The sequence below is a fragment of the Cucurbita pepo genome, chromosome 2 (assembly GCF_057944985.1).
Source record: "Cucurbita pepo subsp. pepo isolate OVF chromosome 2, ASM5794498v1, whole genome shotgun sequence".
Classification (NCBI taxonomy): Eukaryota; Viridiplantae; Streptophyta; class Magnoliopsida; order Cucurbitales; family Cucurbitaceae; genus Cucurbita; species Cucurbita pepo.
The window spans coordinates 11,672,936-11,690,800 of NC_141799.1; the positions used below are offsets into that span (position 1 = coordinate 11,672,936).

Genomic DNA, 17,865 nt, shown 5'->3' on the forward strand with positions numbered 1-17,865 from the left:
AGGATCACTTACTTTGTATTTTTTAAAATACTAAAATCGTAGACTACTAGGCACCTATGTACAGATTGACAACGAAATCGCAATTAAAGCCTATAACAAATGCATAGAATAGTTGTACTTAAATTCTTAGACCTTAAGTTAGTATTGGTTTTTATGTGTTCAAAGAAGAAGGGTCTACAATTTTTTTCTTCATCCTTATGTTTCTTGTTATTTAAATTTTTATATCGGAAGAACTTAGATTTTTAGATATTTGATATTTGAGGTTTATGAATTTTAAATATTATTATAACATGTAGGACAGATAAATATGATTTTTTTAAAAATAATTAAAAAATAATAATAAAATGTTTGTGTTGAGCTATGAATCTTATTGGATTCAATTGGAAAACCAATCCAACCTAAAATCCAACTCAATCTCCTAATTGAAACTTAGACCCAAGTTCAACTATTTTATAATAAATAAATTATTATTAATAATAATAATAATAATAATAATAATATATATATATATATATATAAAAGAAAAAAAAAACTGATTCATTGTTCTTCGTCTTCCCGCTGTTGTGCTCTCCACTTAAGGTTGCGAACGCCACACACCGACGCCCTGGGTTTGAATCTTTACGCATTTTCTTACACTGGAAACTCCCTGCTGCCCATTTTAGGTTTTTCTTTGTGCGAACTACCAGTTTCCTCCCCTATTATGTACGCAATTTCACAAGTATATTCCAAATCCTGGTAGTTTTCATGTTTGCATTTCCATTTTGTTTAGTACTTTCGGTTGTCTCTGTTTTCTGGCTGCTGCAGTTTGGTGAATTTTGAGTTTATTGGAGAATTAATCTATGAAACCAATGATTGCTCTCATCTTATTCTTACATTTTGTTGTCGTCAGGGTTTATAACTCCCACCAGCATGAAACGTTTGTACTGCCTCCTGCTTCAGTGGTCTTTAACTGAACCGTTGGGTTTGTCTAGAAATGAAGCCGCATTGGTTGAGTTGAACAAAGAAATTGGTCAGTCTGGAAGCTGTAAAAGTTTCCGGGATTTATGTGATCTGGCAGATTTTTTGTTCAAAGAACTTGATCGGAGATTTAAGCGAGTTTTCTATGACTTGAGAACTATTTCTTTCAGCATTTCTCCTGAACATGCTCGTAAAGATAATGATTTGTGGAACTCCATTAAAGAGTTTATGTTGCTTTTGAGAAGTTGTTTGGTTATCTTGACTCTGGTTGCTTTCGAACAAAATGTTGTACTGGAAAAGGTCGGTGTTCTTCTTTCAGTACTCAGGAAATTGCTGTATTTGATTACAAGTGGAAAGGAGGAGAAAGAGTCTATCAGCTTGGAGAAGTATTTTTTACATGAATGCAGAATCACTGAACCTGATTGTACTACCTTTGTCTCTGAGGATTTTGTTGCTTCCTTGTGTATTTTAGAACCTTCTGATCCATGCCATCCATTCATATGTGCAGTCCTTGAGGTTCTTACAGAATTTCCTTCTGTTTTTGGGACTTGATATTATTTCTATGCTTTTTATTGCATTTTCACCTTTTCCCACTTGCATGAGGTATTATCTATCGATTACCATGATTCAAATGATTTAAATTTTTTTATATCTTGACCAATTAGATGAGAATATTGTAGGCATATTGTAAGGAACTCGCTTGCACAATTGCGCTCACTGGACATAGTCACATGAAGGACAGCACTGTTATGTTTTGTTAATGTTTATCATTTGGTTCACATTTCTAATATATCAAGAATAGAATTACCACTTATGCTCTCTGATCTCTGATGTTGCCTGCCTTTGCCGACCATTCAGCTTGATAATCTTTCTACGTTCACATTATATCGTTTGGATTCCTCGTGGAGTGAGTTACAGCTAGCACTCAATTCTCATGAATATCTTGCATAAAATGTTCACCTTGTTGCAATACGCTTTTTCTGTTTGGTATACTACACTGCCTTTGTTTATTTATGTATGTATTATTACTACTACTCGTGTGCTTGTGTTCTTTTCTCGCCTCAGTTTTTGCATTTAGGGTTTGTTAATAAATCATAGCAACTTAATTTGGAGTAATGATTCATAGGTATTTGTGGATGAGCTTCTAATGCATGAATCATTGAGAGAATACTTTATGCTGGTGGATTCTACATCTTCTACTACTAAAATGGTATTTATGCACAACTTAGTACATGGTGGAATTGGGACAGTGCTGGAGGTGATTTCTGCTCATTTCATCCTGTCAGTTTCTGATGAGCAGGCATTTCATAATTTCCTCAATAGACTATATTGGGCACAGTATGAGGATTTAAGAGTTCCTGAATTAAGCCTGACCACGGCCTTATCATTACTTCTAAATCCTGTCATTCTCTCTGCACCAAAATTGTTCCAGGCTCATTTTATTTCACTGGTTTCTGAAGTCGTTGGCATCGGTGTTTTCGTGAAATCCCCAAACCCAGATCATAGGCTTATGGATCGGTACCTTGTAGCATTTGAAAGGGCAATCATGATGTATAATAGACATATGTCTAATTCGTATCTGAAAGATGCCCCGTTGAATTCCAATGGCTGTTTTTCCAACTCAAGTGTGCCTTGGAGTAGTGGTCAGCAACCTTTTGAATCTTATATTCAACAGGTTCGGAGAGAAAAGGTTGACAATCTTATTTCCAAGTATGAAAACACTTGTTTATTTTTTAGGGAAAAATCAGAGCTCCTAGCCTTAGCGAGTTCATATGTGGAGGAGAACCAACATATTTTTGATGAACAACATAAAGATGATTTTTTATCAATCCTACATTGTATAGTTCTGGGGGCTTCTCAGGTTGATGTTGACACTAAAATTTACAAGACTCGGAACGCAAGTCACTATGATATTTTTCTTCTTGCTTCTATATTGAAGTTGATGAGTTCATCATTGTTGCCTGCTGTTTGGTGTCTAAGGCACCATGGAAACTCTGGTGGCCTTAAAACCTTACGAGATGTTTCATCAAGTACAGAGTATGGTTTTATCTCGAGTATCATTAGCTGTTTTGAGGAATTTGATGTTTCCTTACCAAATCAGAATCTCATATCTAAAGTGATGAAATCTCATCCAGAGAGGCATAAGAATTCCAAGTGGATGTTCCTCCATTTTACCGGGCTACTGGCATTAAGCTTTTCTAGAGGGTTCGACTTCTTAGTAAAAGACTGTGTACTTGCAATTATGACAACATTGAATTTGTTTGTTTTTGAAGAGGGAGATTTAGATGCATTATCATTATTAGGTGGCTCTGAGAACGCTAAAGAGGTACACTTTATTTTGTTTTTCATGACTTTGGTTTGCTGTGCTTTTTAATTTTTCTTCTCTTTCACTACTACTTTGAATTACCTCTTTTAACTATTGACATATCTTACAGGGTTTGATAGACCTAAAATCTAGTGAAACAGTTGCAGTGGAGTTTCAAAAGATTCAGACATTTCAAATGAGGTACGAGAGCCTCTCTTTGAAATATCTTTGGAACTATTCCATACGGACAAAACGAAACTGTCTCATCTTCTGGATTATGCGTTTATCTGTTTGCCTTTAAATGCATAGTCTATGCAGCTCTCTTTTTATACCTGTTCTTGTCTCCCCATCTCTTATATTGCTATTTTTCATAGTTGGTTTTTCTTCTTTAGAGAGTTTGTACGGCCTAAAGAATATTTCAAGCTTTTCTCTTCTTGGTATTGCTCAAGCACGACAATGAGAAAAATTTTTGTAAACCCAAATTCTTCAGCTGATTAGATTAAATTGTTCTCTTCTATATCATTAGCTTTGTTGATTCTTTGAGTTGTATTATTTATCATTAGCTCTTCTTTATGCAGCACTGTTTGCTGCATGTGTAGTTCAGTTGGGAAATTGGTCATTTTTATGACATTACTAAGACATTAAGATCTGGCTGGAATGGAGTGCTTTGACCACATTTTACCATTAGGAGACTTTTTGAACGGATAAATTTATTTAACCTTCATCTTGCAGAACGGATTCTCTCAAAAGCTGCCATCGAAGAATGCATGATGATTTGGGACAATCCATGGAAACTGCTCCCATCCATAATACTTGTGGAAAGGAGTGTGATATTGGCATAGAGGAAGCGGAAGAAACTTGCAGCGGGGAGATATTTCTCAAGTGTTTGCTAGCAGACCCCAAAGGCTCTTCATCTTATGATGATATAACAGACTTTGTGGAGTGCAAACGTGGGAAAAATTATATGCAGTGGATGAAGAATAGACAAAGATATCGAAAATGGAAATCACAGAAATTGGCCGTATTAAGATGGAAGAAAAAGAAAAGGATTTGGAAATGTATGAAAACAAAAAATAGCTGATTCTCTGTACATAGCTTTCTGGGTATAGTTTTCTTGACAAAAACTCAATTTGCCAAACTGCACGATGTTCCATAATCAGTAAAAAGGTGCTTCCATCTCTGAGCGTTGGGAGACACTTTAATCAATCCTGGAATTTGGGCCTCAGACCAGGGTCTTTGATAAAGAATTCATCTGGTTGTAGATTGTGCTTGAGGGAGGTGTGGAAGATATTGCACTTGTTTCTCCATTGCTCTTTGATCTTCCTCGGAGGATAAAGGATTGGCTCTTTGAAGGTATGGTATTATTATTAATGCTTGGAATTTTCTGGCGATACAGTTTCTTGGTTTTGATTATTTTATGATCTCTCTTACAGAATAGAGTTCTTGGTGGGCGTCTCTACATTCTAAATTCTTCTGTAACTCTACAGTCTCCTGATGATTGTCGGCCATTGGAAAGGGCTTGTCAAATAGTTTTCTTCTTCTTCTGGGGTTTACTCTTGATCCATATGCTGTCCTTATGTTCTCTTCATATGTATATTTCTCATTATTTTATTGATTTTCCTTCTAAACTTGTCAACTTGTATAAATTTTTGCTCAATTTTTACCTTAAATTTTTGTTTTCGTTGAAATCTTAACCTTAAACTAAAAAGAATGTTAGCAATTTTCACCTTCTTTAACAGTTTTCTTTTAAAGATTCATTACATAAAGTGTTTATGAACAAACGGTAGACAATTGAAAGTGTTTTTTTTTTTTTTTTGGGGTTAAAATTTGTGAATTTTGGCAAAATTGTTCGATTGTTAATTTTTACATTAATCGAACTTAATGGACCCCTTAACTCACTGATTGAGTGCGAGTACAACTTTAGGCCGCTAAAGTGTCTAGTAGATAGGCTGTATTTGACCAAGAGTGAAGCTTACACACAAGTTCAAGATTTATAACAAGTATAAATAGAACAAATAAGTAAATGATAATTTGTAAGTTCAAGATTTATAATAAGTAAAATAGAACAAATAGGTAAATGATAATTAGAACACCCTGAAACTTGCATCGAATACCTAAGAACCCAAAGTTCTGTTGGGTACTAGAAGAACCCAAAGTTCTGTTGGGTACTAGAAAACTTACACTTGTGGAAGGACGTTTGTCACTGGTAGCAGTGGCTCGAGTAGAGAACTCAAGCCAATACTAGGATTGGTGATCGAAGCTTATGAAATAATGAATGGTTGGACTAAGAACCCGATCTAGACCATAACATCTAGATGGACTATTAATTAGAAAACTTAAATATACCGAAGAGATAACTAATATAACTTGTTAATAACAAGTTAGATATTCACCGAGTAAATCAATTGTTGTTGATCAGTGTTATTTTGATTTTATTTTTAGATAAATGAGATGTAGCGTGACCAAGACAGTGGTGTGGACCAGTTATAAATCCTACCTAGATCCAAGTCTACTTTTGTTTTGTTTTGAAGCTGGTTTCAAAAGTGTTTAGTTTTATGTCATGCAGTTCCAATTTATAAGGCACATTCCCTTTTTGGCGTTCTTCATGTAAGCAACAAGATGAGACCTCAAACCATTTATTCCTACACTGGAACTTTTCCCTCTCTATATGGGACATAATTTTCATACACCAATCAAATTTGTTTCTTAAGTAGTATTGGTTAGAACTTTGAAGAGAGGTTTGATTTTTCTGCTTAAGTTACTATCGAGCTTTTAAGCTGATTTAGGCATGGGGGTGATTTTGCAGATCTCTGTAATGAAGCCACAATCCATTAGAAGCAAAAGCCATGCCCTCTGCTGTTCAGACAGTCTGTCTCTGGGACCCTTTACTTCAACAAGTTTAGCTTCACCACTGTATTCACTGTTAAAGCGCCATAGCAACAAATCTGGCATTCCACTCGACCAACTTCGATAATCTTGCGCAAGATGCCGACAGAGTGAAGCCATACAAGGGCCACCAATGCATGTCACAGCTGCCCGAAGCTCGGCTAGTGAGTGTCGGTCCCAGTTAACTCCGCTACAGGCTGTTCCCTTGTGTGATTCCCACGACGTAATGAGGATCTCTTCGCCCATGCCATTTTGAATTTTCAGTAGTTGGGACTCTATACTGTTCTGTCTCAATAAATAAAAGCTATCTGTTCCAAAATCCAGGGGAGCAGTCTGCAAATGACAGATTTCTAATGTTAAAGATCCTCTAAACTGAAAAGACAAATCTTAAAACTTATAAAACCTTATAAGTTAACAACAGTAACAGTAAAATACGTGTCCTCATACGAACATAACGATGAATACACTTTTTTTTTTTTTTTCCATGTGTGATGTCTCCATTTTCATAACCAGACCATTTATCCTACATAGTTTCAGCATGGCACGTTATAATCACATTGAAAGTACATGTGATTCTGACACGAGCTTAATTGACTTCCATGAGAGCACATGAACATACGGCCCACTAAATAAATATAACTGACCAGCTCACACTACGGTGTGCATTGCAAACTATGTACCCCAAGAGAAAATATAGATCAGAGAATGAAAAATTGGCTTTCTTTACTAAAACATACCTGAAATTTTGTACGAAAAACATTTGGGACATCGGAAAATATGACATCCCACATGAGAAGCCCAAAAATGGTTAACCAAATGCCACTTTCTGAATGAACACCTAGCCATCCACCTCCCTCCCCATTATAATACTCGAGTGCAAGCTGCTCAACTGAACATTGATCCCCACTTTCTCCATAAAACCTGCTCTTCATACCTGTTTCACGGTTCAATGGTCGCCCTTGAACGTGTACCTACTTGTTTGCAATGTAAGGCTACAATTATTCACTGACATTTACCAATACCAATAACTTTGATATAAGCATCCAACATGCATGTCAAACCTCAGAATAACAGCAGCCATGTATAATTAGATACCTCGGTGATTTTCCGCTTTATAGACTCAGCAAAACTAGGGGTTTTCCACCGACGTGGTGGTTTTCCTAAGCGAAGGATGCGCCTTTGCAATGCCATTCTTGAACCAGCTCGAACCCATGGATCTAACAATCCATTTTCAGCTACTGACAGGCTCTCGTTGGGATAGCCCAAATGCTCCAAATCAATTGACAACCTCAAGGTCCAATATCCTCTTCTTCCATCAGGAGTGTTACAACTTAGCAATCGCTTAAGTAGTAGCACTGCATCATTGTACCTACTCAGAAATACAAGTTCCTTTTTAGTCTTGATGAAGAAGTTACATGCATGCTTTAATTTAACAGAGTAATTTCCAACGAACATATTTTTCTCAAAATTATGCAAGAAAAATATGCTTAGACTAGTTTTTGACAATCATTCAAAAAACCCTTTTCTACATGCTTTTATCAAATTGGCAATTAAAAAAAGGTTACTGGACACCACAAATTACTTCGAAAATACAAAACATTTAATTTACTAAATAGAATAGCGTCCTGACCATCAAACTACAAGAAGTGAAGCTAATTCTAAATGCTTGTCAACTCGAAAAGAAAAAAAAAAACTGACTGCTCTTATTACTGATCAGTTTTCAGTTAGGAGCAAAAAGTGGAAAATCCAGGGATAAAAGCTGGGGTCGCAAGGATGGGTAAGGCAGTCAAATAAAATAGAATGCAGTGCCAATTACGGTTTAGTTTGCTCAGGGTTGGAGAGAAAGGGCAGAATTCTACTTTCCACTAATAAGTGTAATAAGAAATAGTATTAAAAAATACAAGTAGGAAAAAAAAAACCATACAAACATATTGATTTTATATAAATACAAATGTTCAAGTAGAATAAAGAAGAAAAGGTAAGAGATACAATATGATTATTTCTAAATCTTGAAAGCCCAAAATTTTGCTGAATGTCCAAGGTAAGGGGATCTCAAAATCTTGCAAAACAAAGGAAGGACAGATAAGGATCTTTTGTTAAGTGCAGATTTACTCATATTATAATTACATTTTGGGGTCATGTCAAAATGCAAAATTTCGGATTTTTGAGGCAAGGATGTATCAAGTCTTCTCTATTTCCTTTTTCTCCTCTGAGGTGTGTTAACGATCACAGTCCATTAGCATTCATACTATCCTTTCTCACTGCATTTAGGAAACCTAATCAATTCATGTCATGAATGGTGATATTTCATTCAGCCCTTTCTGCATTTTTCTTTCTTTTTTTTTTTTTTTTTTTTTTTTTTTTAGTAGTAGTAGTAGTAGTCGGAGACGTTAAATATCAAGCACAACAAAGACCAAGATGGTTGGCCAAAGCATGAATATATGTGTTTTATGCATACATTCATGCATATGCATGTCTGTGCATGTATTTATGGAATGGGGTTGGAGCAGAAAATTAATATCTATATTTACCTATTCTCACGCTCAAGAAAGGAAACTCCAAGAGACAATACTTTTGAATAGATCCATGATGCTGTAAAGAATGAAAAGAATGGAACTGATTCAGAGGTAGTACACTGATTTGGCTTCACACGCGAGTTAGCAACTGATACACATCTTAAAACCATTTTGTTGTCCTTCTCGTCAAGAGCTTCATCAATTAGTTGTGCAACTTCAATGGCCTATAACATGTAAATATTACACAAAGAAAAATATCACAAAGATAAACAAAAATCAGCATAAGAACAAATTAGACCTCTTCATAAGCAAGCAAATCATTTTGATCCAAGAAAATCTGGTCTGAAATTATGCAGCTGTAAGTTGGATACTTGACTATTCCCATATCAACAAGCAGAAAGGCTGACAAATCCTGCTCTCCATTGAGGAAGAAAAGCCTCTGCACAAGCAACAACATTGACATTCTGCGTTAACGAACAGGTCAAATAAAATCTGATGAAAGTTATGTCAAAGATGAAAAATTGAAAACAGCTACCTCAGCACGCCAGATAAGCAATTCCGCTTTAGAGGATATCCTAACGCAGATGCCAATTGAGCCCAAAATTAGATCTGGAAGTGGTAGACTACAGAAATGATGGGAAAGAAAATTTCAGATCCTAATAATACAGCATAGTTGATGCCTTTGATACACACACACACACACATACAAAAGGCATGTACCACAGTCCATCTTTGTAGGGGGGCAAAAGAGAGGCAACAAGATCATCCTTTCTCATGCTGCTACTGCAATTCTGAGGCCTCAACAGAAGTATGGGAGAAACATCAGACAAACATGCAAAAGTACAAAATTCTAGAAAGTGAATTGATGGTAGGCCTGAGCATGCCTGAATTCAACAGTTACCCATTTCAGACTTAAGTGATCCAACTTGCTATTTGTTCAATCACCTTCAATGGTTTGATTTGAAACTTCTTACTGGTGGAAATAAATTTCATTTTATTATCTTCTTGGTTTACCGGGGAACTCGAAGTTGACTCCGTTACTGTTTTTAGAGTTTTTGGGCTTTGGATGAAGACAGGCTTCTTATTGGAGTAGTATAAGAATGTTTGAGTTTGCTGCTTCGGAATTCAAGCTTCTTCTTGTAAATACTCATGACCATTCTCTAACCTTTATAGAGTCCTTCAAAATTTTCAGGCTTCTTCTTGAAGGGTTTGGAGGACTTGAGCTTTTAGGAGAGATTTTTCAATTCTTTTTAAGTAATCGTGGTGTTGGCTGGGAGGAACTTGTAGTATTGAGTGGTTGAGTGTTTTTCGTCGAAAAGGTTCGATTTTTAGTGTGGAAATAGTTCTAAGATTAGCATGTTTTCAAGTTATTCTTCAATGGTTTTTCTCTTTGTCGGGGTGCTTTGTTGTTATTTGAAGGGAGATTTTATTATTCTTTTTTTGCAACCTTTCAATGACCAATCAATGTTCTTGTTTCCTTTTTTTCTTGGAAAAAATAAGGATCTGATAACTCAAATTTTATAGATGATCACTTCGATGAGGTGGATTTTTGGATCACTGGAAAGCCAACTTTAACATAAATTTATACGCACATTTAATTCATAATATAAAGAAAAACATATATTCATATGATGGAAAAAGCAATTGATAATATACAAAGTAACAATATTGTTGCTGTAATGAAGTCTGAAGATCTTACACCTTTGGTTTTAGTTTCCCCTTGTGGACATGTTCAAATGGCCTACGTAGACAGCTAAACAACATTTTGAATTTACGGTGCCATTCAACTCTTCAAATGATTTGGATGTATCCACAAACGAGTTATAGAAAAAGGAACACTAATAGTAGCAAACCTTCTTAAGCATGCACATAAGAACTTACGGTGCCATTCGACTCTTCAAATGACTAGGATGTATGTACCCACTAATGAGTTATAGAGAAAAGGACACTAATCATAGCAAACCTTCTTAAGCATGGACATGACTTCACGGAGCTCAGAGACAGTGAAAAGATTCAAAATCTGGATCATGTCAGTGTTATCAGCATCATTTGTATCAAAGCAACATAGATAACCTGCTTCTGAAGGTGGTGGGGGAAGGCGACAGATCCAAAACTCAACTTCAAGACTTACAAGAATGATTGTGTATATCGGTGAAAAAATTTACCTGAGAGCTCTTTGACTGCCTGTTTAGAATCCAATACTTCTTTATATGATGTAGAAGACATCCGAAACCATGGTCCTATAAAACAAAATAACAACATGAAGACAAACTGAATAGATAAGTAAAAGTTAAGATGGAAACACAAGTATGATGGTGTATTGAAGGCCCTTGCACAGAGAAAACCATGCCAATAGAACAAGAAAACAATAGCTTATCCATATCTTTTTTGTGAATTAACAGTCAATAACCAAAAGAAAAAGAGAGCAGCAATCCTGTTTTATAATTGTATCTGTGCCATTATGCTACTGATGGAATGTTGTTCCCGAAAGCTTAGAAGAACGAAAATCCTCATCTATGAAGAAGACTAATTTAATCCTAGCTACTCCCTGACATGTTAACTTTATCATGCCTGAATCACAAGGTTAACAACTTAATATTTAGAGTTGCAACGTCCGCACACTTCCATAAATATGACGGAGAAAACATTTGACCATACTACATTTGATTGTAAAAAAAACTTGTAGGGTAATTAAATTTTAGGTTGATGGCCACCATAGTTTGAAGCTATTTCCTCTAAACCCTTTTATTATTTTCATCGACTATAATGGCCACAAGACCAACCCATAGTCGCTCTATTTACCTGTAAAAATTCTTGTTATGCATCATAGCCTTCTCAAAATTTAGCCAGTATGGTCCTCTTTGTGTACTACACTGAATCACACGCAAATTGCAAATGATGGTATAATACAAAGAAAACTAGAAGGAAGCCAAACCTTTACGCATATAAAGCCGGATAAAGAGCCTCTGACTATCATCTGATAGTGAATTGAATACATCTGCCCAAGGCGGAATCCATAAAAGACTCGAAAAACTTGCAAGAAACTGGATAACTGATGATAAATAACTTCGAAAAGATACCTAGAAAACGATTTTCTTCATCGGACAACAAATGGGAGTAACCCTGTAAAACTTCTTGTATCAAAAGAGAAAAGTTCTTCTGATATTTCAATGCATTAGAGGTGAAATTCTTCATTGAATCAATTGCTTGCTGAATGCTTGTCCATAAATTTTTGAACTCAACATCACAATTTTTCTCATCAAGTAAATTGATGTTGTCACACATGACCTCTATGGGAACAACGTCAACAGAACTTCTGGGAGCAGTTGTCACAAATCCCTGAAAGAATCAAGGTCAAAACTCATTTTCCCCTCTTCCCGGCAGAAGCTTATGATGCAAGTCTTTTTAGGTAAGAAATCAAAATTTCATTGAGAGAAATGAAAGAATATAAAGACATACGAAAAAAGACAAACCCTAACGTAAATGGAAATTTGACAAAATCAAGATCATAATTACATAAAGGCTTAGTTTAGTGATAGACAAACACAAAGAGGCATTAAACATCACCACTTCCCAAACCTCCATTTAGGGAGAGGGAAAAGTGAGTCAAAATATATAATTGTTGGCATCTTGATAGCCAAAAGACGTCCTACCAAGCTAGCCAGAGGGGTATAATTAATTGTTTTGTCATTGGAATGATAAAGTTCTCAGTTACTTTTTGAAAAAGCAGAATGACTTTTATGACAAAACTAGCTTCCACTCAGATAAATAAGAATCTAGGAAAATGTCACAGAAAAACAAAGGCCAAACCCACATAGGGAACAAAGAAACACAGAAAATTATAGTAGTAATATTTCTGTTAATGAGTTGTTTTATTTAACTTCGCAATTAATGTCAACACCTCTAAGGCAAGGGAACAGGGCAAACATCATATTCCTAATAGAATTTAATTCTCAAAGTTACCAACAAAGGCTGGTATTAATTGCATTCTCCCTCATTACCAGATCGTGAAAGAAAAAAGTATTGGTTTAAGAATAATGAGGTAACTTATTTAATACTTCCTACTTGTATTTCAACAAAGAAATGTTCAATGTATTCGCTACCTGTTTTCTCCTTTATTTGAATATTTTGTCCTCCGCATATTAGAGTATTATACTGGAAACTGATTTGAAAACATATGCCACAAATTTGCATGCATGAGAATTGTCAAGTGTCAAGTAGGCCAAGAAGTACCTTAAAGCTTAGGCAATACTTCCCAATTAGGGGAGACAAAAACTTAGCTAACTCACGTGGGAGAAATCCAAGCATCTTGCAATATCCAGAATCTTCAGAAATAACCTATATCAAAAGGACAGCAATTATTTTAATGAATAAAGAAAACGTAGAAGGTGTGTTGTTAATAACCGAGTTCCTAGTAGCTGTTAGGAGTAAAAATCTTCTTTGTTTTCTGGTGCTTTAAGTTTTTCTTTCGGATTAATTCACATGGTACAGCTTTACAGATGACTTCCTCTTGACAGTAGGAGTTGCATGATTATTGTGTCTTTCCTTATCCAAGTGTGTTTTAGTATTTCTAGTTTTAAGGTTTCATTACAAGTGTTGAACAGGTTCAATGGTTCTCCTAGACCTGTTAACAGTCAGTTTATTTGCTTTAATTATTACGGATAAGTCTATATTCAAGTAGTCAATCTTCTACATTCTTTTTCAACCAAAGCAGTTGGAATTGTAGGAAGCAGAGTATGCTAGTATTGCAGGCCCTCCAGCTGTAGCAATGAGAATCCTCCATTTAAAGAATGACTCATAAGCTGAGAAGCGACCTTCTTGTAGTTGGCCTAACCTGAGAAGTTTTCGTGAACAGAGCCGGGCTTCATGTACATTAAGCCTGCTAAAATTTGCATGCTAATTGGGGGACTGGGTGGCCAGTGAAGTACATGGAGCCAGAAATCAGCCAAGGGTATATCTGTAAGACTCCTATGGAAATTCTCTCTATCAAGAAATATACTTATACTTAGACTTTAGTTGGACTTGGACATTCTCCAGCCTAAGAGGGTTTAGAAGACAGTATCCTTGTTTTTTATCAGAGGACTATTGACAGGGCATAAGTAATCAAGAAGCAGGAAATGTCCCGAGCTCCTAATCCTTGCAAATGTGAAAATATTAACGAGGATAGGAGGAAGAAATATTGACCTAGCATAATGATGGACCTAATAGCTACCACGAAATTAGTCTGCATTGAAACAACTCAAATTAAAAACAAAGGTTATTTGAGATATTTGATAGCCATACTACTTTACATGGGCTTCATAGCTCGTAGTCACTCAGAGCTACACCCTGTACAAACCCTCCGGTAGGTAGAAGAAACTGCAACACTGATACACTTATTAACTGCCAAATAGTTCCAACTGCCATCAGAAAACGACTTGTCCATATCGCTTGCTCACATCATGACACATTACATACTACAAGAAGCTTAGGCCCCAGATCCATGACAGCGAAGAGTTAATCTCATCCACCCTATATTACATTTTCCAAAATTTAAGTGCATAAAAAGTAAGGAAGAATAATTTGACTTGTGGGATAAACACTTCCTTGGTACGACTCTGAACTTAGCAAGCTGTCAGTCAATCATATGTCATCTTGACATGTTCTCATACCCACGGTTTGTTCATGATAATGTCATAATCTATATTTGTTGAGGTTACAGTTGCAATACCTTATGTTCGAACAGGGGAAGATTATCCAATATAATGACCAAAAGTTCACTATGACAACGGTTACATTCTCACAGTTAGAATGGATGATATCTACATACCAAAGGTGGGGGATATTGAAACTCAGTAATTTCCCAAATCTGGAGTTTCAGTTTCGTTTTTTGTTTTTTTTTTTTTTTTTTTTTTTTTTTTTTGGCTTCCCTGCTGAATTTATGTTCCGGATGTAAATTTCCAAATTTTCCTGCCAAGAGTTCTCAATGTTCGGTAGTTCATTGTTTCCTTGTCCAAGTGTGTTATAGTACGAGAACATTTTGGTTATATTAGGATGCATTTACAGTAGTCAATGCCATTATAAGCTTGCATGTAAAGAAAAAAAAAAAAAAAAAGAAAAGGCAACGCTCCTATATTTAAGTAGCCAATCTCCAGAAATTTTCAATTAGGCAAGTAAATGAGGTTATATATTTGCAGCATCAATTTAAGAAGGGAAATGGCAGAAGAAATGAACCTTGATGGCATTGGGATCCTTTACATTGGTGGGATCTCTTTCAAGAGAGATGCTTGCCCCAAGATTTAACTCATTTTCATCACTGAACTTACGACCAACAATAAAAGTTTCAAGAATCATCCCAGATAAATCATCCTTGGTGGTAGTAACCATCCCAGATGTAGCTCCTTTATTCATGGGAGAATAAATTTCTGTAGCACCATTAGTTCTTTCACTATTATTTAAGGTATCCAGTAAACAGTCCCTTTGTGGCTGCATTGCACATTCTTCTAACGAACCGCATTTAATTTTGTCATTTTCATTATAAGATGCATCTTTAGGCAATCTATGGACAATGTCCACAGGACCATCTTCGGGACTCACAGAAGACTCATTTTTCTCAAATTTCAGCACATGAGAATGATGTTGAACTTTTGGTCGGGAATAGAAGTTTAATTGAAGAAGAGAGCTCTGTGTCAATTTCCGCTTCGTTCCCCTAGATAAGCATGCATCTGGAAACCAAAGACTCTAGTCAGTATAACAAGCAAAAGATAAATAATTAAACAAACATAGCAGTAGTAGCAGTTAATTGTTGTTTAGATGTCTTAAGCTTCAATCGCTCATGTAGAATGTAACGAAGGTTCCAGAAACAGTTGGTACAAGGTTTCAAGTCTCAATAATGCCTCTGGTTCATAATTGATAATATCTTGGACCACTCACGGTAGGAATCACATACCTCCACAATGGTATGATATTGTCCACTTTGAGGATAAATTCTCATGGCTTTACTGTTGGTTTCCCCAAAAGGCCTCATACCAATGGAGATGATTCCTTACTTATAAACTCATGATCAACCCCTTAATTAGCCGATGTGGGACTCCTCTCCCAATAGTCCTAAAAAATTCTCCCCTCGAACAAAGTACACCATAGAACCTCCTCTGAGGCCTACGGAGCCCTCGAACAGCCTCCTCATGATCGAGGCTCGACTCCTTCTCTAGAGCCCTCAAACAAAGTGCACCTTTTGTTCGACATTTGAGTCACTTTTGACTACACCTTCGAGGCTCATAACTTTTTTGTTTAACATTTGAGGATTCTATTGAGTTAGCTAAGTTAAGAGCATGGCTTTGATACCATGTTAGGAATCTCAAACCTTCACAATGGTAGGATATTGTCCACTTTGAGCATAAGCTCTCATGGCTTTGCTTTTAGTTCCCACAAAAGGCCTCAACCAATGGAGATGTATTTCTTACTTATAAACCCATGATCAATCCCTTAATTAGCCGACGTGGGACTCCTCTCTCAATAATCCTCAACACTCATTTCCCTTCGTATAGCGGTCCCATTTAACTATAAGGTTTAAAAACTAAATTATCAGATACTCATAAAAACTCACGAATAAAAGGTGCAAACTTTACTTGCAGCACCAACAAGATACTTAAGATTGAATTTTATATAACTGCAACAGTGGTTTTGCTCAAATATTGAAAATTACCTTCTTTATTAGAAATAAATGTTTGAAAACTATAATCTGATCGTTATGACAAAAGTTAGTTTCTTTCAGCTTACTGATTCGCAGAAATTTGAAAGTTTCAACGCAGTACTGCCTCATGTAGTATTTAATGACACACGTACCCCAGAAAAGAATAGAACCTAATAGAAAGCTATACTTCATTAGATGTATCGAGCACATCAGAACGATAAATTTTCATAGAGAGGGTAAATTCAACGTGCAGACATTCTATATACATAATATATAGAATTTTTCAATTCTATACTTGAAAGAAGAAAGCGTTAAATTCTAAATTTTATAATCTTTCAATTCTACAGAATATTTAAATTCTGAAAACTTAGGAATTCTATATATATAATCATTCAATTCTATAAAACTTTTTTAAATCTAAGATGAGCTGAGAGGCGCAATTGCCTCCTTCCTTCCTTATTCGCTCAGCCATGGGTTTACAAGGGTTATATTACATCATTGAATAATGAAAAATGTTACTGGAAAAGAGTTAAGATAAGAAGAATACCCAGATGGGAGTTGATAATGGAGTCTTCCCCATTTACTCTGCTGCTGCAAACTGGGCAAGTAACATATTTCCCAGAGCTACTGGTTTCCGTGTCCCCATCTTTATGAGCATCCGGAGTTCTCACAACAGGAAGGGGCTTGCAATCTTCATCAGAGCAGAGATTTAAAGTGTTCTATAAAATTCAAAAAAAAAAAAAAAAAAAAAAAAAAAAGGTATAAGACAAGACTGAAGAAAGAATTCAAAATGCGATCAGAAGCACAAGGGAGCAATAAATTCCTACCTCGACTGGAGAGGAGAGGAGAGAAAGACGATTAGGAAGGAAGCGTCTCCGTTTCCCTACCAATCGGACCAAGCTTTCTCTTCCTCTTAACATAATTGATTATGGTAAGAATAGGATTAACCCTGCTTCTTCAGTGCGTTAAATGTTCGTCCCAAATTGCGAATCTCCGAAGAGATGTCCCCTCCTGCAATGATCGAGTTCATATCACACTCAAGAACCCATAAGAAGTAGGAGGGAGCGGGAAATGGTGTAAAATTCGCGCGACCACTGGGATGAACACCCTGTAGGAATTTTTAATATTATTACTCTTAATTTTTGTAAATTTTTATTAAAATATATATAGATTATTTAGTGAATTTTAAAATTTTAAAAAATTATTTAGTGAAATTGTTGCTACAATCTTTCAAAATGTTAATAAATTTAAAGAATGCAAGTTTGGCCTCGATTAAGTTTGATACATGAATTATGTATATTAAACCACTAAAAAAAATTCCTCCTTTCATCCTCCTCTTAGAACTCGATGACCGTGAGCTCAAGAGTTCAATTGGATTAGACTTGCTATGTGATTACAAAAATATTGCAAATTATTGTATATCTAATTTGCCATTATTGTGGCATGATCTTTGTTAGTTGTCTTATTAAGATTTAGCTACAATTTTCTTTTTGCGAGCTAATCTTAAAACCAAATATTTCAACATCAAA

At 35.7% G+C, this 17,865-nt stretch overlaps 2 protein-coding genes across 4 annotated transcripts; one reads left to right on the plus strand and one right to left on the minus strand.

The window, feature by feature from the left end:
* The first annotated feature begins 536 nt into the window (after positions 1–536).
* Positions 537–4,892, plus strand: LOC111789268 (2-isopropylmalate synthase). Of its 3 annotated transcripts, none has more exons than XM_087121281.1 (6): positions 537–735; positions 890–1,473; positions 2,084–3,283; positions 3,393–3,463; positions 3,995–4,615; positions 4,696–4,892. In XM_087121281.1, exons 2-5 carry the CDS (start codon positions 910–912, stop codon positions 4,341–4,343), a joined length of 2,184 nt encoding a protein of 727 aa, XP_086977407.1. In that variant the 5' UTR covers positions 537–735; positions 890–909; the 3' UTR covers positions 4,344–4,615; positions 4,696–4,892. The 3 variants fall into 3 exon arrangements, with proteins under 3 accessions (XP_086977407.1, XP_023525754.2, XP_086977406.1); XM_023669986.2 differs by having other exon boundaries at positions 537–718; XM_087121280.1 differs by having other exon boundaries at positions 537–702.
* A 978-nt stretch (positions 4,893–5,870) lies between these two features.
* LOC111788577 (zinc ion binding/nucleic acid binding/hydrolase) lies at positions 5,871–17,441 on the minus strand. The gene is made up of 15 exons (XM_023668954.2): positions 17,164–17,441; positions 16,884–17,055; positions 14,878–15,368; positions 12,898–13,002; positions 11,745–12,003; positions 11,600–11,662; positions 10,830–10,904; positions 10,628–10,743; positions 9,385–9,455; positions 9,200–9,287; positions 8,963–9,103; positions 8,680–8,888; positions 7,244–7,517; positions 6,886–7,119; positions 5,871–6,481 (listed from the first exon to the last, which is right to left on the minus strand). The coding sequence occupies exons 1-15, from the start codon at positions 17,254–17,256 to the stop codon at positions 6,035–6,037; spliced, it is 2,838 nt and encodes a 945-aa protein (XP_023524722.2). The 5' UTR covers positions 17,257–17,441; the 3' UTR covers positions 5,871–6,034.
* Between the last annotated feature and the right edge of the window lie 424 nt (positions 17,442–17,865).